The 23,017-nt window shown below is 41.5% G+C and overlaps 1 protein-coding gene across 4 annotated transcripts in view; it reads left to right on the top strand.

Moving 5' to 3' along the window:
- The window catches only part of BCAT1 (branched chain amino acid transaminase 1), a 54,142-nt gene that overhangs the window by 6,712 nt on the left and 24,413 nt on the right, over positions 1-23,017 (top strand). For 2 of the 4 annotated variants that reach the window (XM_064734546.1, XM_064734521.1), the window contains exons 2-3: positions 8,745-8,795; positions 22,775-22,975. In XM_064734546.1, coding sequence (XP_064590616.1) covers positions 8,745-8,795; positions 22,775-22,975 — 252 coding nt within the window. Of the gene's footprint in view, positions 1-3,179; positions 3,343-8,744; positions 8,796-22,774; positions 22,976-23,017 lie in introns of those variants that run through there. The other 2 variants (XM_064734528.1, XM_064734537.1) reach the window with 2 other exon arrangements.

Below are 23,017 nucleotides of genomic sequence, written 5' to 3'. Positions count from 1 at the left end.
GATGGATTAGATCTTGTATTTTCTGGGACCACCAGAGAAGGGAGGAATGATCAATCTGACTCCATGTTCTCAGAAGGCTACTTTATTATTTTATTATACTATATTATATTAAAGAATGCTATACTAAACTACACTAAAGAGTACAGAAAGGATACAGACACAAGGTTAAAAAGATAATAATGAAAACTTGTGACTCCTTCCAGATCCCTTACACAGCTTGACCCTGTTTGACCATGAAGTTAAAACAATTCACTGAAACCAATGAAACAACCACCTGTTGGATAAACAATCTCCAACCACATTCCAAAGGAGCAAAAGACAGGAGAAGCAAATCAGATAATTATTGTTTTCTTTCTTCTCTGAGGCTTCTCAGCTTCCCAGGAGAAGAATCCTGGGCAAAAAGATTTTTCCAGAAAATATGACAGTGACAGATTTGTTGTTTCAGTTCCTGGGGGGCTGTGCAGACCCTGTTCTGGCACCCCAGTAGATTCCCTGAAGCAGCTGCTGAGCAGGGTGAAGTGTGCCAGTGGGACCATCTGTGCCTCAGTTTCCAGTTTGTAGAAGAAATAAATATTTCTGCCTTCTTTCACCTGGCTGTTGGGACTGTAGAGCCAGGCTTACAGTGAGAAGATTCCTTTGAAGCTTATAAATAATGAAGGTCTTCATTCTTTATCTGGAACAAGCAGTTCCAAGCCCACCATCAGAATCCAGGAGAACACAGTATTTGCAGTATTTCTGGAAAGAAATCTTTGCAATATTTCTTGCTGTCCTTCTGGCCTAACAGTGCAGTTAAAAATACATCCATCCTGCTTAATTTTACTATAAATTCTTAAAATGCTGATTTACAACCTGACTTTTAGAATACATGAGGGAAGGGGAAATGTTAGAGAGAACATAATGAGCACAAGCTTGTGGTAAAGAGCAAAGCCCTGCTACAGTGTTAGGGGAAAGCCTGCAATAGCATCTATTGCCTTTCTTGTTGCCTGTTTGATGCAAAAGATCTCATATCAAAGAATTGGGCCTAAACACAAGAAAACTGTGGTGTCTTTCAGAATTTAATTTATTTTGTTTGAGCAATCACTGTATCATATAGCCGTGAGATGCTGTCTATTTAGAAAGCAGGCAGATGAATCTTTAGGTCAGCTGATTGCTTTTACATGTTTTCCTTCGTGCCATTCTAGCAAACAATGTGTTTGTTAAAAGCCTGATTTCTCCCAAAATTGGTCTAGACTGGGGCAATGACCTGATTAAAGAGATACAGGATAACTTCACTGCATCTCTGAACAAGAGAATCTGTGTGAGCCCTGAAACTGGAGTTGGGGTCCTGCTGCAGCACGGGCCAGGCAGAGCCCACATCTGGGTGTGCATGGTTGTGCCTGCAAGCAGGGAAATGGGCTGTGCTCAGACGTTGGAGAGAAACAGCAGCAGAGAAACCCCTTTATAGGAGCACTCTGAGCAGTGGGGCAGTGTCCTGCAGGTCTGAGCCCATTCACATAGCTTAGATAGCTGCTGCCATGCCTTATCAGCCTCATCTGTTGGGCACTGCAGGGGCACAGCAGCCTCTTGGGAAGCAGGGAAGGAGCCACAGCCAGCACACTGCACAGTCGTGCTCCTTGTGCTTTTCAGCAGTGGCGTTTGGTGATGGGCTGTGATTAAATAGGCCATGCAGAGTCACCAGGGCTGGATGTGCTGTCAGCCCTGTGCACACCAGCAGCCACACATGTGCACTGCATTGAGCCAGCTGTGTCAGTCACAGTTCTGTCATCTCTAGTGGCACTTACACAGCACTTATGGTGGAAACGTAACTGCTCCTTCCTCCAAAAGCTCTTCTGTTCTCTTCCTCCACAGAGCCTTTGTGTTCAGTGTGCCATTCATCTTTCCTCAGTGTCTTATGTAAACCTTTATTCCAGTGCAGAATGGGCTTAAATGGGACACGGTCTGAGCACTCTGAGAATAGCTCCAAGTGACCCCTGACACAGGCCAGTGCTTCAGGGCTGGCCTCGTGCTCCTCCTGCTGCTGCTGCACTTGTGGGCTGTGTCCTTAGAAACAGCTTTTTGTCTGCTAGCTTTTTTCTTTGGCCATGTCAGTTCTTATTTGGGAATCCATCACTGTCTCTGCTGTGGTTTGGTTGGGTTTTTCCCCCCTCCCAGGAGTTTCTAGTGATTTATTTGCAAGAATAATCACTGAAGAAGCTTTGGTCTCCCACACTAAATTGTTTGCTTCCAGTTCTAAGCCCTCAGTAACTCCTCAGACAATGATTTGATTTGTTTTTGCTCTCTATGTCTTCATGTTATTTATATTTTCATTTGGTAATTGCATAAAGCCAATTGCCTTGGTCATCAGCTGCAGAATCTGTGTGGAGTTTCAGGCAATATTTCACAAATAAATTGCAAGCTACGTTTTATGCATCTTTAAATCAGATCTGTCACTTTTCTGTGCAGCTGTCTCAGAATAAAAAATGTAGCCAGTGTCACTGAATCTTCAAGGAAAATAAACAAATTAGTGTTTATTGTGCATAGGCTCATCTTTTCTGGAATAACGGTGCAGTTAAAAATGCATCCTGCCTAATTTTACTATAAATTCTTAAAATGCTGATTTAGTACCTGGCTTTTAGAATACATGAGGAAAGGGAAATGTTAGAGAAAACATAATGAGCACAAGCTTGTGGTAAAGAGCAAAGCCCTGCTACAGTGTTAGGGGAAGGCATGCAGTAGCATTTTTGGCCTTTCATGTTGTCACTTTGATGCAAAAGATCTCATATCAAAGAATTGGGCCTAAACACAAGAAAACTGTGGTGTCTTTCAGAATTTAATTCATTTTGTTTGAGCAACCAGTGTATCATACAGCCATGAGACACTGTCTATTTAGAAAACAGGCAGGTGAATTTTTAGGTCAGCTAGATCCAGCTGGTTGCTTTAACATGTTTTTCTTCATGCCATTCTAGCAAACAATGCATTTGTTAAAAACCTAATTAATGCTGGACGGGACAAACAAACCAACAAAAGAGTCACTTAGAGCACTGCTCACAGGAGTTGGAGATGGAAGAGCTCCATGAGGTCATCTGCCTCTTCCCCTCATTGTACCAGGCTGTTTTCCCAAATCAGGAGGGCAGTAAACTGTGGAGACAGAGGAAATGGCACTGGGGAGTGACAGAGCAGCAGAAGGGTCACAGGGAGGAAAACAATCAGGAGCAGTGTGAGCAGTGCCTTTAAAATCAAAGTTAAAGCACACAGCTCCTGGGGGTCATTGGTGAAGAGGGTTGCTTTAGAGTCCCTGCCTGCTTCTGCTAAGAAAATAGGAAAGAGAATTGTCTGGATGTGCAGGAAATGCATTAGAGCAGAGTGAGTATTGAATAAAGGGGCAGCACACAGATCACAGCTGCTTTATGTCCTGTGGTGGATGGGACTGCTGGGAGGCTGTCAGGGCTTTGCACCTGGGAGGGATCACACTTCAGACTCCATGGGGTGTGGTTGTAATTGACAGCTCAAACTGTAAATTTTTCTGAAATGTGACAAAATAAATTCAGCCTGAAGCTGAATGGATCCCAGGTCAGGTTCTCCTTAGGGTTACTTTCAGCAAATTAATTTGTTTTCTGCTTCTGCTGGTCTCTTTTTTCCTTTAGAGTTCTTGATAATTCAGTTTGTCAAGCCCATGTTGTTTTTGGACTTCAGGAGTGGATATCCTTCACTTTCCCTAGCCTTGCTGTATTTCAAGTGAACTGAGACAAGCTTTCTTCTGCATCAGTTCAGACATTACTGAGCTTACTCAAGTACTCATTTAAGCACTGAGTCAAAAAATTGACATTAGTTCCAGAGGAGGTTTTTAACCGGTGCTGCTTGTAATGGCCTTACTTCGCAAACATTGTTCTGCGTTTATTTGTTCTTCTGGAACCAAGTTCGTCTGCTTTTACAGATGTGATTCAGCTGTAAATGTTATTAAACATGAGTCTGGGGTGGACTAGCTGAGTATTTCTGCTTCTTGATGATCTCTGTTCCAAGGCTTTTCTAACCAGCAAGTTGTGCTCATGTAATCTGAATTGTCTTTTATTTAAGCCTAGTAAAAACAGTGATGCTTGTTTTAAGAGGAGCATATTTAAGTTTTATTCAAACCAATTAAACTGGTTTAAATTAAAGCCAATGAACTGTTCAAGTCAGGGATAAGTGCCTGCACAGTTTTTCAGACTAATTTAATTACAATCTATTTCAATTCAACCTTATTTTATACAATGCAGCTTTCTTGTACATAAAACCTCTTGTATTTTCTAAGCCCCAGTGCCCTCACTGTGAGGCAAAATGATGATTAAATAGTGTGGAAGCCCTGGTTTTCTGCTACACTAGTTGCCTTGTGTTTTTCTTTGTTGTGTGCTGTCATTGCACAGCCTCTGTTTAACTAACATTAGTGGCAGCCCAAGGTTGGACAGGCAGCCACAGAGAGGTGACAATGCCAGGCATCAGGGAGGATCTGTGTGAGGAGGAACAGTCTGAAAAATCTATCGGAAATGCAGAAATTAGCACTGTAAATTGTGTGCCACAATTAGCACTGTGGTACAGACGTGTTGGATATGTTCGTGTTCACATACCTGCAGTATAGGGACAGGATTGAAGTGCTTTTATGGCTCTTGGCTTCCATAAATGAGTTTCTTAAACTGTGGGAATCTTTCACAAGATTTAATAAATAAATAAAATAAAAAAGAAAAGGAAATTAAAAATAAAAAATTAAAATAAAGTAATAACTAACTAAAATAATAAATAAAATAAACTCTAGTTGATAGTAAAAATATGCTATCACTTTTTAATATGATATCACAAAATTAGGAAATTTTCTCTGACTTTGTGTGGTTTTGTTTGTTTGTTTGTTTGTTTTTTTTGTTTAGCTGTGAACATTGTTAGTGGGTTTTTTCCTGCAAATTCATTTTTTATATGACGTGGCTGCCAAATTGTATTACTGTTTCCTAGGGACAGATCAAAGGTGTTTTGAAGTCATGGCAGTGTTCTTGCCTGGCTGTGGCAATACAGAATATTTGGTATTTGTGCACACTGGATTGTGTTTTACCCTGGAGCAGGGGGGCAGCTCTGCTTTGTGTGGCTGTGAGTGGCAGGGTTCCTGTCACCACACACCTCATGTGGCTTTCCTGTGCCAGTGTGAGTCCTGGATTGGATTTATTGATCTGCGGTGTTCCTGCAGCCTGGCAAGGGCTCTCATTGCATCATCCTTCCAGTGCAAATTAGAGCATGAAATATTTCTTAGACACTTAGTAGCCTGAAGTAAAACTTAGTGTAGTTCTACTATAGTATTCTTTAATATAATATAGGAACATAAGATACTCAATTAGCCTTCTAAGAACGTGGAGTCAGACTCTTTGCTCCCTACGATGGGGGACCCTGAAAATACCACAGTGAAGGCACAGGAGCAGCTGGGGCACACTCGGGCAGTGCAGGGAGGAGATGAGCCTGGTGTTGTAGCAGCAGGCTGAGTGATCTGACTGCACAAAAGTAGAGGAGGTGTGCTAAAGGCATCAGGGAGAGCAGGGACTGCAGCGCCATGGTGCCAGGAGATGGAGATGTGAATGTCTAAGGCAGCCTGAGCGCCAAGTGCAGGAGCTGCATGTCCAGGTTTGGGACAGCTCTAGCAGAAGGGCAGGTGACAGCTGTTTAGCCCAAGATGTGCCACAAGTGCAGTGTTCCATGCACAAATAGCCACTGAGGCTTTTCCTGTGCCTTGTGGAAGAGTTGGGCTGCAGCTAAGTGCTGATGTGAAGAGCACTGTTATCCAGCTGAGTGCATTGGGATTACTCTGTCAGTGCTAAAGGATTTGTAATGGTCATTAGAGCACTGAGATCCTCAGTTAAAGTAATAACAGAATTATTGCTCAGCAGGTCTTTATTTCAGTGGTGTTTCACAGTGATGAAATGACATATAAACCCCATTTTCTAACCAAGTTTAATCTATTGTAAGATTTTTACACCTCAGTAATGTTAAAATCAATGTGTGTTTTCAGTATTTTCAAAGTAAACCTTTGAAATACTCTTTTATTTCCTATTGCATACACCACAGAGAAAACACTGATATCTCTACAGCACAACTAGGAAATAATGTCATGCTTGTGTGATTGTACAGCTACTTGAGACACTTTTGCGTGACTTTTGAGAAGTTGTTGACCCAGTGGCTCAAGTGTGTCTTTAGGATAACATCAGTGTTTTAATGGGGGCAGGTTTAAATCTACCATGCTATTAAACATAAAGGGCACATTTGTGTTTGGAATATCTCTCTTGGCAACATTAGCACTAAACCAGGGAGCAATTTTCCATGTTGCACTTAGCAACATGTTTCAGATTTGTAGGCCACGGAGCCATTTAAATATGACTCTGTTAATTAGAAAGTAATTGTGGTATTTCTTTCTAGTGCTGAGGGATTAACTCAGTTTAATTTCAGTGTGGTTAACAAAGGCAGTTAGCTACTTGCTTTAAATATGAGTTCAATCTGTAAAAATTAATAATGACTTCATGGAGAGCAGGATTGGCCCCATGGCATGTGCCCAAGATGGGGCTGGTGACTTCACTGGGTTCAGTGGTAATGTTGAACTGAAGAGACACGTGATGAAGCCCCAGGGGCTGTTCTGTAGGTGGTCTGCACCCCAAATTCACATGCAGCCTTGGTATCTTTAAGAAAGATCATGAAACAGAATATTAAGCTGTATCCAGCTCTCTGTGCTGATGCCAGCTCTTGCTTTAGGGCAACTCCATGGAGCAGCAACAGGAAGAAACTGAAGCATAGTGGTTGAGTACTTGTCAGTATTTGCTGTCACCAGTAATTATTATTAGCAAATCCAGCTTGGCACGCTGGATGTTAAACAAGAGCCAGCAGTGGAGCTGGAGCTCTCTGAGATATTTTTCTTCCAGAGCTGGGATGATGGCATTAGGGTATTTTTCTTCCAGAGCTGGCAATTCCTGTCCTGTTAGCTGGGAACCAGCAGGTTCTCCATCCTCATTCATTGCAGTGCAGAGAAAAATCAGCTGCCTCCATTCATCTGTGGAATGCTTCAGTGCTGTCTGCTGATGGTGTCAGAAAGGATTTCTAGGATTTTACCAGTGGGTTTGGAAGTGTTTGAAAAATTCCAGGTAAAGCAAGGAGTTGTTATTGTACAGTGTCCTTGGCTTTGGGTGACACTTTAGTCCTGCTCGGGTGTACCACTCTGCCAAAGTCTTGTCTTTCTGGAGTAGAAAACCCTCAGCTTTAAGGCAAATAAAACATATTTTTAATGAAGGATAAAGCATTCTGGGATATTGTAAAGAGATTTATGATCTCTCTTGGCACATTGTCTTTTAGTGCATAGCGAGGGTCCTGTAGCCACAATTGCCTGCCTTGCTGTAGAGAGTTACAGAAAAAGAGGAACAGAAGGGTTAAAGCTGAGAAGAGGCAGCAGGAGGGATGTGGGGGCTCCCTGGGGGGAAGGGGAGAGGAAGTGAGATCTGCTGTGGCTGGGACTTTGCCTTTTATGTTTTGCTGGTAGCAAGGCTGTGATCTGTGGAAGGTCCACTGAAAATACTGCTTCTGTTTTCTTTTCATTTTTTGTCTGTTTACCATATTCCCAAGATCTGTAAAAAGGGAAAAGAATCATGTTATTTGCCTTCTGTGTAAGCCTGTGATCCATGTGGTGCCAGCCCTGGCCCCACATTTTGGTGGCTGCTGTGCTGCTGACACTGCCATCCACCTGCCCCAGCCCTCCCTGGGACTGAGGGCTGGGATCTCACAGGCTGACCATGAAAGGTTTTCTTTTCATCTTCTTTCCAGCAGGGGATTGTACCTTTGATCTGGGGCTTCCCATCTGGACTGGGAGCTCCCACCTGAGGTGCAGCAACCAAGTCCTCTCCATCCTTCCAGCTGTGCTCCCTAAAGCCATCCTCCTTCATGGCCCATCACCCCAGCCTCTTGCTCCTGGTCCTCCTTCCCCCTCCCAGGCCTCTGCACCCACTTCACCTTTTCAGCTCCTTCTTGAAGGCTGCTGGGTAACAGGGAACCCTGGTGGGGCTTTGTCTGTAACTGCAGGGAAGGTGCAGGTACTGCAGGAGGGCCCACAGAGATGATGCTCTGGGATTTACAGGGAATCTTATTTTTAGGTAGATGGCTTCCCCCTGTCTGTTGAACAGAAGGATGTCTGGAACTAGCACTCTTTTTTTCTTTTTTTTGGTCTTCTGTCCCCTCCCAGTTCCTTTGCAGAAACCTGAAGTTCAACAGTGCAGATCATGCAAAATTATTACTCTCCTTATTACTCTCTTTGGTTAATGAAGGATTTAACAAAACCAGTTCTTTCTTTTCTCTTACATTCTGCCTGCTCAACCTTCTCTTATAAAAGGCAAAAGCAAACTTGTTAGTTGGATACTTTAGTAGAGAAACCTGAGTAAAAACCCAGTTTATTTATTCAGCTCTGAATGAAAAACTCATGATGTTGTCCATAACCTTCTACACTGCAGAGTAATGATCTAATCTAGGGTATTATGTGTGTATATATACGTTACATATGTGAAGCCTTGAAGTGCAGTTGCACAAAATAAAGGCACTGAAGTAAAACTGTGAGCCCAGAAGATGGAAAGTTGTGCTAAGAACTCACCACAGAGTTCTTGCCAATACATTTACTGATGCAAAGCCTGCTGATTCAGTACAGTCGGAAATGAATGAAGTGAATGTGTATCACCTTTCCTGCACTGTGCACTGGATTTGATTTGCTCTGGGTTTGTTTTTCCTAGGGCGGAGGACTCTCAGGAGAAGCAGGAAAGCAGATGACTGAATCTTTCAAGGTATGTGTCAATGGCCTTCAGAAAAAGGGGTTTTGCTGTGGATCCCAAAGCTGCAGAGCTGAGGATCACAGAAGGGCTCCAAAGCTCTGCAGCTTGGGAACATTATCAGCACTCCATAACAGACAGGGCTGGGACAGTCAGGAATGCTGAGCAGCTGCCAGGAGCTGATGTGAAATTGCATCCCTCTCTTTTTATTTTAGTCTTATGCCTAGAATGAGCGCAGTGAAGATGCCATTCTTTGCCTCTGCCTCCTTCCTGGATGCAATGCTAGTAACTAAGAGCTCATTTTAAAACTGTATGGGTACAGATGTCAGCTTCCAGTTTTCTGTTGGAAGTGCAGAGCCTGTCAGCATGTGCTCCTTTGAATTCTGCATCTGTCCTAATTTCCTTTTTCCTGCCTTTTCTATGTTTGCCTTTATTCTTTATGTTACGCATCTGTAATTCCTTTTCTCTTATTCCCTGATTTACAGTCTTCGAAAAAGCCTTATCTATGTTTTGCAGAAATGCAAAAGCAGTACTCAGAAAAACTCATGATTTTTCAGCAGTTCCGTTCCTGTTATTTCTGACTATTGTCAGCAGTACATGAGATGAAATTTTGATGATGTGCTTTGTAAGTGTTGTGTTCTTCCTGACTTTTTTGGGCACTGCCACAGCTGTGCAGTCTTCAGAGCTATGCTTAAGTAATTATTTCCCCTTCAGTTGTCAGGCTCTAAACAGATATGCAAAATTAATGCTGCAATAAATATTTGATAATATTTATATTATCAAATATAATATTTCTGTATTATTTGTTGTTATAATATTTATATTATATATTATATATAAGTATATATTATTATGCATTATGTAATATATAATTTTATATGTATTATATATAATTATATATATTATATATAATTTGATAGCATTTATATTATATATTAATAGAGTAGAATAGTCTAAAATAAAACTATATTATAAAATAAAAATATAAAATATATATGATATAATAAGACAATTTAATTTATTTATTTATTTATTAAAAATAGCTTTGGTAAGGTTTATTCTGATGTTAATCTCATTGAAAACAGCAAGGAATTCTTGATAGTCCATGACTGCAGAATTTCACTGTGTAGCAGCATGCCATTTAATTTGTATTTCCTCATTCTCAGCCCTTCCCAGTTCTCTTCCTCATTTCTTCGTGTTGTGTCTCTCTGGCACTTCTGCCCAAGGAAGGAAAATTCAGAATGACTTTTCAGCTTGAAGGTCTGCTTTAAAAAATGCTGACAAAGTCAGGCATGCAGCCAGTTTTGAAACCACAAGAATTCCCAAGTCTGGAGTGCTGGGGCTGTTTTGTGCATTCACCTTCAACAAACAGATAGATCTCAGTAGATTCATTCAGCAGAGTGTGCTGGGCTATTTGCAAACAAGAATTGCTGTACAGGAGGAGACCCTTGTGTAGCCAAACTGACCCAAACTTTCACTCATTGAGGCAGTGTGAGGAAGGACAATCTCTTGTGTTTGGTTCACAGGTGAACTTGGCATGAACTAAAGCAGGCTTAAGGCAGATTGAATTATACCAGCAGTCAAGCAGGTGCCTTACCAAAGCTCCAAATACCAAGTGGCACAAAGCTGGATTTAGTCCAGCTTCCTTTGCACTGATTCTTGTGTGAATGGCAAATGGTAGTGGAGATGGTGGGTGAGGGGAAAAACACATTAACAGGTGGGACAGATGGTTATAAAGGGAGTGATGCTAGGAGCAAGCAGCTGGCTCAGGCTGAAGTCTAATTTGTGGGACTTGTTTCCTGCCTTATGGCTCTGTTTCTGAAGGTGAGCTGAGACTTTCTAGAAATCTGGAGGTTTCTAGAAAATACTGTACTGTGGGAAGCGTGGGTATGAAAGTTAAGGTGAGAAGATAGGTCCTGGTTGTAGTATCATGCATTACAATAATTATTTTTCAGCCTCTTAAACTTCTTGGTAAAATTAAGAAGGAAAAACTTCATAAATTAAGAAAAAAAACCAGCAACACAAAATGAAAATAAAATAGCCTGGATTCATTCTAGGGATCTTCTCAAACATTTTTGTGGCAGACAGTTATGGGGTTACAATTTCAGAAACTATAGCTAATAATATTTCAAAGGCATCAAGCTGACCCATGGGGCTGAGCAAAGCTGCAGTTCTGTGCCAGTGACCTAAGCAATCCAAGATTGTGGGAGTGCAGAAAGCAGGGTATGGTTTTGGTTAAAGCTTACATAAAACATATTGTTTCCAGCATTTGAATGCCAGATCAGCCCTCTGAAGACATTTCTGTTCAGAATGCTGTGCTGAGCTTTTTAGGTGGGGTGAGCTGCTTCGACTTTTGCTGCGGTTTCTGCCTGGCTTTGAAAGGTGGAGTTAGAAAGTCCCTGTACACTGTGGGGAATGTTACCACAATTTCTGGCAGGCACTGAGCCCCTCTAACTGCTGCTTTTTCTCTGTTCTCGTGCTTCTTTAAAAGCAGCAGGTCAGAATTGGCGTTTCCTCCATCCTGACTGCCCCTGAGCTGCCTTAATTTGACTCAGTTCTGCAGTTAAAAGTCTCATCCTGGCAGGTCTGTAGTTACATTTAATGTATGGCATTTAGGGTTGCCTTCGGAGCAGTGATTGTGGAACAGCTAAGAAAAATTGAAGGAAACAGTGATTATGCTGAGAGTGTCAGATCTCCAGAATTTATCTACCAAGCTCCTTCCATGTGACTGAAATTTTCTTCCCTCCCTGTTGTATGCACTTATAAATATTTATATAAGTGCATACAACAGCCTTGACTGTAGTATGCACTTATAAATATATAAATTTATTAATTTTGTTCATTTAATAGCAGATGGTGATTTGTGGCCACACCTAAGTTGTAGTTTTTGTCTCTAGCCAGCACTGGATCTCTGTGAGGGGATATCACACTCATAATGCAGAGTACAGTCATCCTTTGTGCCACTGAGTGGTTTTGTGGGAAGCTGGGTCAAGAAATGCACATATCTGGTTTTGTTCTTATACTTGCATCCAGTAATACCACAAAACAGCACACAATTATGTCTAAGGCACTTAATTTTTATGACTAAAAATCTGGTAGTTCCTTTAATGCATTCATTCTGCTCATTGTGCTGTCACAAGACAGAATGAATGTTGTTTGGAGAACGTAGCAGTCTGTTTCCATATGTAACTCTGATTTGGTTTCTTTTAATGTGTGAATTCTGACTTGGAATTCCTAGCACTTGATGTTAAGAAACTAAAGGCATCTGTGATGCCTTTTATTTCTTTCATATCCTGAAAGATGACTTAACGTAGCCTTTTGTCTGGGAATTTGTCTTTGTTTTCCCTTTGAGACTGATACATGGAGCACTTCAAAAAGGTTTTACCTACTCCTGTAATGCTTCTCTGACTTTCAGTGATCTGAAGCTCTGGAAAAATTTGTAATGGTGCAAAGTTCAGTACTTCTGTTTTACTTTTTAACAGCCTGTTTAGTGAGCCAAAGTGGTGCAGACTTTCTAGGGAATTTCTAGGGAATACTGGCTGGTTTGCCACATTGGAGCAGAATGGAGTGGCTGTAGCCTACAAGTGGGCCTGGATTGAGTTGCTCATGTCAAGGCTTGTGGTGGCAGAAGGAGAAATGTTTAACTCTTTAACTCCTGTGCTATATCAGTGGTATGTCCAGGAGGAATGATGATGAGGATTCCATCTTATCAGAAGGCTAATTAATTACTTTTTTATACTGTATTATTCTGTACTGTATTACATTACATGTAAACTGAATCTGCCAAGCACTCCACTGCACTCATCTTGTGACTGTTCTGATAGTCTTGATGCACACATCTGGATCCAATTGGTCAGTGAATCAAAACACACCAGAATCCAGTTACCAATTCCCTTCAGGTAAACAATCTTCCTCAATGCATTCCACTTGTGAGCAAACACAGGCACAACAAATGAGACAAGAATTGTTTTTCCTTTCTCTGAGGTGCAGAGAATGTGAATCCCAGAATATCCTTGGGAAGTTGTGCCTTGCTTTTGTCTGTGAAGAGAAATGTGGCCACAGTGCAGATACACCTGTACAGCTTCCAGCCCAGGCTGTCTCACCTCCAGCCAGGTGAGGTGCTGGATATGCTGAGTTTTCCATAGGGATGTATGCCTTATTTGTTTCTTGCATTGCTCTAACATTTTTAAGCTGTGAATTAGGTGGTGCTGTGCTAAGTATTGTACAAATCTGAACATAAAGATTATTTCTATTCTACATATATAAAGCCCCCCCAGAAACTCCAACCAAAAAATCTCTGACAATTTTCCCACAGAATCTAAAGCTCCAGTGTATGTTACACGAGAAGAAACTGAAATTCTTTTTCCAGTGCAGGTTCAAATTTCCATTTGTGGTTCAAATTGAGAGACTGCCAGTGACAGTTTTACATTACTGTGAGCCATAATCATTTTTATACTAAGTGAGCCTGTGATTTGTGGTAAATACAGTGGGACATAGGATTCCTCATTCTGGGAATTGGGAGAGAGAACCATCCATTTTGAGAAAATATATGGTTTTAAGCTTTAATTTAGGAAACTACATGGTATGTAAAAGTTTGCTGGCAGTGATAAACAACAAACAGTTCTCTGATCCTAGGGGTTTTTTAAATGAATGATGAAAATTATTTTTTTCTCTAACGTTCTTGTTTCCCATCAAATGCAAAGATCCAAGTGTATAAAATACTGAGTAGTCCAATTTTTGAAACATCATCTTAAAGTCTAAACTAAATGACTTTATCACATTTGCACAGGAGTGTGACAGGGTTAAATTTCCACTTCTGGAAGAGTTTAGGAAGTACTGAGCAGTTTTCCTCTATTTTCACTTCATAGGAGCAGTAGGTAAAGTTACTGACGTGCTCAGAGCATATGGATCAAGGACCACTCAAGGATTTTTGGAATGAGGAAATACACAGGCATAGTTACCATATTACCCACAAGGCTAATAAATATAAAGCAATTTACATGATTTATATATTTTCAAATATATATTATTTCCTCCACAGCTTGTCCTCAATTTGTCATTTTCTACTGACATCAGTAAATTATTTACCTGCCAAAGCACATGTGAACTCAGTGAGGCTTTTTGTCACATTGCAGCTGTTGATTCTTCAGGAGTTGTGAGTGTTAGGGGGGTATTAGAAGAATGCCCTGCATTGCCATTTAAAATTCTCTATTAGACTCTATTTTAAATTTTATTTGATGGGATAGAGCATTTGCTATATATTAAATTGTATGGGGAAAGATTTGTTATAGTAGTGACATCCTGATGCTGTGAGGAACAGCAGCTCCTTGGAATGTGTGTCTAGAAAATCTGGTGTTACATAAACTGTCTTGAAGCAGTAAAAGAGAGACAGCCCAGTAGATGTGTGTGTGTAACAGGATGCAGTAAGGATATCCAAATGCTTTGGAGGTGGGGCTCTCATCAGCCCTGGAGAGGCCTCTGTGCTTTGCTGAATGCAGAGCTGGGCTGCTCTGCTAAAGAATTCCTGTTCTCCTGTGTCTGATCCCCTGCAGCTGAAGCCCCTCAGATACCATTTGGTAGCTCATCTCTGCATCACCTCTGTGGAAGTACAGAGCTGTAGCCACTGTTAGATCAGGGATGCCCAGCTAGAGACCAGCTCTGTTATTGTCATAAAATATTTAGCTTGTGTGGGCTGGGCACTGCCTTAGAAAAGGTCATTCTGATTTTATTTTGGTTTCAGCTGAATCTGTTTGCTTTGGGTTATTGTCAGCGGTAACAAAAGTATTTGTTTTTTGTGATGCGTTGCATTAAAAAAAGATTGGTGAGTAATAATGCTGGTAAATTACTGTACTTTCATACCACCAGGTTATGCATCCTAGCAGGCATGTGTATGCTGCAGAATTATTTCAGGTGATTTACAATCAAATCCATTCCCTCATCTTTACCTACCAATAGGAAAACTTTATCCAGTTCCAGAATAAAGTGTGCTGAATGGTTTCTGTGATACTCTACATCCACGTCGGCATGGCACAAACTCTTGAGTATTACTATTAATAGGTGCACCAGGCTGACACATATCTGCTGCTCTCATTCCAGTTATTAGGAAAGAATTTGGGATCCCTGGCAGCTCTTTTCACTTTCAGCTCCATGGCAAGTGGTTCTGTGTCTCTCTTCAAGTGGGTAATGTTCTTCAAACAGTTGCAGGCTTTTAGCAGATAGATTTTCTGAGCTGTAAGAGAGGAATTGATGGGTTATCTGAAGCTGGAGGATTTGCAAATAAAGCTAATTGTCTTCGGGTGAGTAACAGGAGCTTTTAGCCAAGATAAAAGGAAACTGCTAAAAAACCAGCCAAGGGCAGTTTGGCTGAGTTGATTTATAGCACAAGAAAGCGATGCTTTATCATTTTTTTCACTAGGAGCTTAAGATGTGTGTGTAAAATCACTGAAATTGCACTGGAATTTTGGAGATTGTATTTAGCTTGTATCATCTTCTTGATTTGTTTTTCCCAAGGTAAAGAGTTGGTTTTAAAATGCAAGGCTTAGCACCAGTCAGTGATCAAAGAAAATTTATAAACTGACTCCAAAACTTAAAAAATCCATAGTGCCCATACCTGTTTCCAGGATTTCTTAGGTTTTCATGTAATTGTGATTTCTTGTCCCCAGTTTTAATAGTAGATGTTTTCTTTGCTGAGCCATTTGAGTAAAAGCTGCAATTTAGGAAGAGAATTAAGTTGGTTGTTTTTTTCCATAGGATTCTCTTTGCCTTCCTACTTGCTTTTTGGAAGGATATCCTGACTTTCCATGAATTAACAGCTTAAAGAGTTGGAAGAGGTTTATGTTAATCCTGTGTTTAGTCCCTATTTCTAAGAAAATACTGAGTGAAATGAAATGGCAAACTGTGGCATTTTCATTGGCAAATGTGACACCGAATTTCATGGCAATATTTAATTTACCTTCTGTCTGCCCCTGTGAAAGGGAGATGGAATCTGAGCAAGAGTCTGGTGTGGTTAACTGAATGTTTGAAATGGTTCCCATAACCTCTGTATTATATAGAGACTGTACCATGAAAGCATTTTATATTTCCAAAAGCTTTTGGATGCCTGCATTCCATGAATCCACTTCCCTGCATGTCTGCAAGCTTATTAAAATCAGGGTAAGAAGATTTAATTGCAGCTGCTCAGGACTTGGTCATACGAGATTATGGTTCTATTCTTGGCTGCTCCACACAACATGTTTGTGACTGGCCAGGCTACTTAGGCAAAACACTTCCAACTTGTCTGTCTGAAATTTAGGTTTGCAGTTCATTTCTTCCTTCGGCATGGCTACTTCTTTCAGAGAAGGTTAGATGCAAAAAAATCTCATTTTTTGTTCCAATTGCTTCATGTGAAGTACAAATGATATTTCCCAAACCAGGAGACAGAAGTGTCTTGAATCTTGGTGCAAAGATGTGTTATTGGTGAAATGTCAGACCTCTCTATTCCAGTCTTGTGTCACAGGCCAGTGTGAGCCCTCAGCTTGTGTTAGACTCAAACCTTCTCCCAGGCAAACTCTTTCTAAAAATGGAGCACTGCGTTTATGCTGCTGTGCAGAAATGCAGTGGTTGTGAGGCAAGGAGCAGCACAGCATCAGCAATTGCATTAACCAAGCTGTCAGACTTTTGAGAAAAGCAGTTTGTGTTAATGCTGAACCACACGAATTAGGTAACTAGCGATGACTGCCATTAGTGAAGAATGGTCCTAGTTCTGTTTTTATGGAGATATTTGTGTGCAAACATATGAGAGGACTTTCTGCTGTTACAGAATTGCAGTCTGTGTTTCCCTAAATGGAATTGCTGCTTTCTAATCTGAATCCCAGGTGTGTCTGCACTGCAGATGTGAAGTGCAGTTGTGTGGCCAAATAGAGTTTTTAGCTGACTTGCCCAAAGGCAGCAGAGAGCTTATAGCAGTGTGTTTGTCACCCAAGTATGTTTTTCACACCAGTGCAATGGCTGCATGTAAGCCTGCTCACACTCCCTTCTCACCCCACTCAGCTGATGGGAGCAGCTGTTACCAAAAAAATGATTCATGGCACCAAAATACAGCCAGTGGGTCTGGTTTTATTCCAATGTTTAATACACTCATCAGCGTCTTTGTTGTCTGAATTACTTAGAGAGAACCATATTTGAAATATTTTAGAGAATTTTTTGATAGGAGAGATACAAAGTGACTGTTTTTTGTAGATCTGAAAATACAGGTAGCTGGAGTAGAGGAGGCTGACCCCTTAAAATAAAGTAGATTTGTTTCTTAAGATTTGCTTAATATCGGGTGGAAGGTTTCCTTAGGATCTGTAGGAACCCCATCCCAGCATCTTTCTTAACCTTAAAAATACATCTTGTGAAATATGGGAGTGGAGAAGAAACTAATCAGTAATGGAGAGAAAAAAAACCCCAAACCTAGTAATTGTAAATCCATTTATTTTTCCTCAAGCAGAAGAAAGGGATGAGGTCGTAAAGATTCAGGTTGTTTTTCCTGCCTTACAATCTAGATTCCTACAAAGCTGGAAGAAAGGGTCTTGATTAACTTAAATTGTCTCTGGATCAAATCAGTGGGAAGTTATGCAGGCAGCATTTCAGCAACATGGAAAAACTCTTAAAATTTAGCTAGTGCCATTGAAATTAATGGTATGTTTTTAGGGCAAAAGAAATTTATTTTATGCTTTATCATCTAGCCTGACTGTAGCTTTCCAACATCTTCATTTCCCTTCTGTTGTGTTTTGAGGGCTTTAGAATATATTTTCAGCTGTGCTGCTGCCCTGGGTGCCTTTTTCATTCCTTTGGGCAAGAAGTTTCTGTCAATTCCATGCACTTGTCTGTTTTCTTGTCAGAACAGGTTTCCTTCCCTACCTACTGCTGCAGATCAAACATTGCTGCAGCAGAGCTGGAGCCTCTGTCAGAGCAGGGGAAAGGTTAAAGGAGCCAGCAGTGGGTTATGCTGCCCTCCATTTCTTGCAGGGTGTAGCAGAATTTCATTCTTTGGTGAGACAGATATATCTGAGAATTATCTGTTGTGAATAGTTTTGGGGAGATGCCTTGCAGAGGATGGACTGGACATGGTCCTTCCAGCCATATTTCCTGCTGTTTCCATGTCTGTCTCACAGCTGAGTCAGGGCCTTGACTCTGTTTTGCTTTGTCATTTGTTCTGTGGTTTATTACCCAATGTACAGCCAACCTGATGCAATGGTTCCAGCACTCAGTCCAATTACATGTGCTGACATATCTCAGATGAAGTTTCAAGGAAGCTTTATGTTGAAAGATTTCTGTTATTTTTGATATTTACCCTGGGATTGCAGAAGACTGGTTTTTGTTCTGTTTTGTTTTTCCTTTGGTGATAGTAGTAGTAATAAAAAGAGGGCTTTTTTTCCTCCTCAAATCTTATTATAATATCTTGGCACACATTCCATTCTCAAGCCTCAGGCTCTGTTGTAAATTTAAAATAGTATTGATGGTAAAGGGGTTATAGGATGGCTTATATAAATATTACTTTATTCATTCTCTGCAACTCTCCTCAACTATGCTTTGTTACCTCTCCCCATCACAATAATTCCTTGTGCTTTTTGTAATCTGTCTCCTCAGGATTTGTTCCACTGCTGTTCCCAAGCGCAAGGGCAGAACAAGTTCCTTGATTTTGCCTGTGCTTCTGTGTTTGTTGTTGCGTGAGAAGGCCCTGATCTTTCCTAGGATATGCTTACAAATTCAGCATAAGATAAAAAAATTATTGCAGTTGCTTGTGATCTTGAATTAATCACCTAGACTGGAGGTCAGGGAGGTTACTGTTTTCATCAGAGGAGATTGCAGTCAGTCTCACTTGGGTGCATGTTAATGTTTTGGGGATCTCTGCTGAAACTTGCTGCTGTTTTTAGGTGACCTGTGAGTTATTTTACAGCTGCGGCTGCCAGGTCTGGTTTTACTCAATTAAGTGATAGAAATGCCTGGCCTAGCCCAGTGCTCGGAAAAGTTTGGGTGTGTCAAGTGAGTTAGAGCTGTTACGGCTTATGGTCTGGGATTTGCAGTGCAGTGCAAATAACTGCAGCCAAGGAACATTTGGGAAGGCATTGCCAAGACTTGCTAGAAAGTGTAGGACAAAATATGCCCTTGCCATGGCTGTCTAGGATTGCAGGTGGGAAATGCAACAAGGAGAGCGGCAGCTCTGGCCAGGGGCTGCTGTCAGCTCCAAATCCACTTAAAGCCATTGCAGAGGTGGGGTGGAACAAGCCTTGAAGTGTCAGCTCAGCCAGGCACCAGGATGTGGTGTCACTGACATAGACGAGCTCATCACCTTTAATTGGCCCAGCTCCTAATTGAGAAGATCTGTTTTGATCAAATGGTGAATTTTAGTTTCAAGAGATCACAATATATCTTCTTTACTTGGGTCAGGTAAAGCTTTGCCCTGGAAGAAGCTGCACTGGAATGAACAGGCACTTCTCAGCTGAGGGGGTCTCAGAAGGTGTCTCTTGGGGCCAGCAGCCCTGTGTAGGTTTAGTGTTGCCATAAAAGCCCTGAAAATCAGCAGTATGCAGCTGGTTCCCTACCACTCCCTTGTGCCTACCATAGGCAGGGCAATCTGATATTTCCCATTCCTTACCAGGGAGTCCTGGGCTGGGATGTTGAAGGGACATCTTCTACATCCCTTTCTGCTGTGACATTGAGATTTTGCAGGCTTGGAACTGTGTCATTTTACTTTAGAAAACAGGTGCCAAATAGCTGCACTCAGACCATGTGCCACATCATCTTCTTTTTTTACTCTCCCTTATCCTTTTTTTTTGGCATTTACCAGTTTTCCTTCCAGGTTAATGGTTTTATTGGGCAACAGCATCAGGAGGTGCTTTGAGAGCATGTTGGATAAACAAAGCAAACACAACACAAGCCTGGCTGAAAATTCCTCTTTTTGTTAGCAGTGCAAACAGTGGAGATCTGGATGGGTGCTTATGCCAATCCCTAATGCACCCTTAACACGCTGCTTTTAGGGCTTGGGGAACGTTGGCAAAGGAAGAGAGGAAATTGCTGTTTGTAAAGGTCACAGGTGATAAGGTGATAGCAGGGTAGCACTGTGATAATCATTTAAAGAGGGATGTTAACAGAATAGGCATTGATACTTGATAATACTGTGGCATTTGTCACCTGGCCTTGCTCTGCTCCCCTTCTGTGGGATATTCTGAGTGTTTGATTTCCCTCCTGGTGCTGCCTGAACAAAGGGTTTGTGAGCCAGGTGAGGTGTGGTGTAGGGTGTCCTACACAGTGACCCAGAAGAGGCTGAGCTAATACTTCATGCAGACCACGCTGTGGGAGAGACTTTCCAAGGATGATCCCCAAAACCTCCTCCCAGTGTGTTCTCCTCCATGGAAAAAGAAGGCCAAATGCATTGCAGCACTTGATACTGTCTTGACTGAAAAAGCATTTAGATTCTGAAAGATTGTTGCACACTGTTAATTTGCACTGCTTGGTAAAAAAACAGAGAAAAGGACATAATGGGTGAAGGAATAGAGTCCTTGGGGAGGATATTAAGAAAGTAGTGGCCAAAAAAGTGGATCTCCAGAGAGCTTCACAGGATTATAAGAATGAGAAAATTGCCTTTTTGCCTGTTGAGTGATTGTTGCCCTGCTGGTCAGTGCAGTTCAGCCTGTCTCTAAGGTCTCAGCCAGGCTGTTCCTGCTGTTGTTTGAAGGAATTGTTACGGGTCAGGTGCTGTACCTGACTCTGTTGGCTCAGGTGTTGGCACAGTGTCTGAAAGAAAGCTGGCTTGCCCAAATTCTGAAAGAGCAAATGGGATTCCTGGTCAGACTGTGCAGTTCCAGGAAGCTCTGTGGTCTGGGAGCTGTCTGCTTATTTTCTGGATAAGGGTCAGAGTTCTGCCTCTCTGGGCTTTCTGCCTTCGAGGGACTCAAGCTGAAATGCAGTGAGTGAGTTTCTCCACCTGTTCAGCTTGCTGCTCCCTCTACACTTCTTGTGGATTTATGAGAAGAGCCAGCTTAAAATCCTTTCCCATCCTTAAATAAAAGCTATTGTTAACCCTAGCAAATTTAACAAACTGTTTTGAAGTGATGCCTTTCAAGTAGTTGAGCTACCACCACTGAGGAGGCCGCAAAGGGGGAGTCATGAAAGCAGAAATCAGCACACTGATGGGAGTTCTAGGAAAAGAGGCTTCAAATGATAATTAAGGTCCCCAGGCCAGTTTATTGTACCATAATTACCCTAATGAAAGTGACCTGAGGAGCCTGGAGTCCCGGGAAAGCAGTTGATACCACACGGGAAGAGGGAGTTCTTTAGCAGCTGTGATTCTTTGCAGAGATAAACCCAGAGATACAGCTGTGTTCTGCACACTCACTTAAGCCCCACTGACATCCCTGCTCCCCTGTAATTGTTTTCTTGAGCTGAGTCCTGCACTGTGGATAATTGCAAACACTCCTCCGTGGTTTTTATTCTGATCCACATCTTCTGTGATACCTTTTATTCCTAAAGCTTGATAAGAGGGCTAAGAGGTTGCCAGGTAAAATTAGTTTCAGGACATCATTAGGTGGTGCTTCTCCCATTGGAGCATTCACTGTCAGAAGAATAAAGGGAAGAGTTAAGGAGAGTAATTGTTGTTTCATCAGATTATGTATTAATTTAACCAGACAAATGCACTGTAATATCTAGACAAGCCTTATAATTGGAGATAGTTGAAACAAGCTTTTAGCTATTCATGCGCTCCTGCTCTAAGTTAATTTCACATCTAAACCATTAAGCAAAAAAGCCTCAACCAAAACAGCTAATCAATAAGAAACAGGTCTTTGTTCATTAAAGACATCTTGAAAATTAGGTTATGTATGGAGATGGGGGTACACTTCTTCAAAAGCTTGGGACTGATTTTGTCACTTTTTCAAAATGCATGGAAGGGGTGAGAAGTCCAAGACACTGAGATCTCTTTCAGAAGCACCTTTTTAGATTAAATAATAATTGTGCAAATCACTTGATCAGTATTCTGGACTACCTCTGTTCCAGTCTATTCCATATGCAACCAGCACAGAGGAGCAGGATTTCACCTGGGAGTCTGCAATAAAGGCCAGTGCTTTCTGGGTTATATTAGGAAGGAAAATGGAGCTTTGAATATGATTCTTTGAACTCTCCCTGGCTTCTGAGCAGCAGTTTAAATGCCCAGAAGGAAGTACAGGAAGGGAAAGGAGAGGGAGACTCAAGGCTCTGCCTGCTTTGCAGCCCTCTCTGGATGTTCAGCCCCTACCTGTGAATAAAAGGGGAGTGACATGCCAGAGATCTGCATTCCTAGTTTCCCTGCTGTTCTTCAGGATGATTCACACCACAGGAGCTATCACAGAGAAAATTAACTCCATCCCAGGTAGAGCCAGTGCAAAACCCTGTGGCACATGTCTGCAGCTGGTTGTGGCTTATAAGAGAGTCTGCACTCCCTGGTGCAGGGAAGGATTTAGCCTTTGCTAATGGGACCTTTCTAGGCTCATAAGTGTTTGAATGAGCAAATTATTGTGGCATAAGTGACTTTCTGACTGCTGGCTCTGATCTCTCACATTGGTTTTATGTATTAAAGGAAAATCAGTGTGACATGTGCTTAGTTGTGACGGTGATTAATTTCTGATGATCAGTTTATGTTCTGAGGTACAGCAATTGGGTGTTAACCTAAGTGTCCAAGAAATTCTGTGTGCTCATTTTCTGGGTTTGTACCTTGTACTACTTCTTTAACTTAATTCTTAAACAGAATTTCAAAATATGCTGCTACTTGTACAACAGCACTGTGTATATATTTCTGTGCCCTTTATGAATATTTTGCCAGCTACTTAGAGGTTAGCTGCCTTTAACCATCACGTCATTAAATATCCCTACAGAGATAATATTAATTTCCTACAGAGAAAATATTAAAGCTTGTCCTTGTTCACTGATGCAGAATAATTTTAAATGAGTCTGACTTCATTATTTTGATGCACTTCGTTTTTGTCTCTGTGTTCCTTCAGGCTTCCGACTTGATTATCACCCCAGCCACGACGTTCAAGGAGAAGCCAGACCCCACTGGTCTGGTGTTTGGAACTGTGTTCACTGACAATATGCTGACAATTGAATGGTCCTTGGCTTCAGGATGGGAGAAACCCTGTATCAGGCCTCTGGAGAACCTCTCCATACATCCAGCTGCCTCAGCCCTGCACTATGCTGTAGAAGTGAGTAGTACACTGATTTGGAAACCAAATGGTTTTTGTTTT

The sequence above is a fragment of the Zonotrichia leucophrys genome, chromosome 1A (genome assembly GCF_028769735.1).
Source record: "Zonotrichia leucophrys gambelii isolate GWCS_2022_RI chromosome 1A, RI_Zleu_2.0, whole genome shotgun sequence".
NCBI lineage: Eukaryota > Metazoa > Chordata > Aves > Passeriformes > Passerellidae > Zonotrichia > Zonotrichia leucophrys.
Note: the sequence above shows the minus strand (reverse complement) of the source record. Positions and strands in the feature narration are given on the sequence as shown.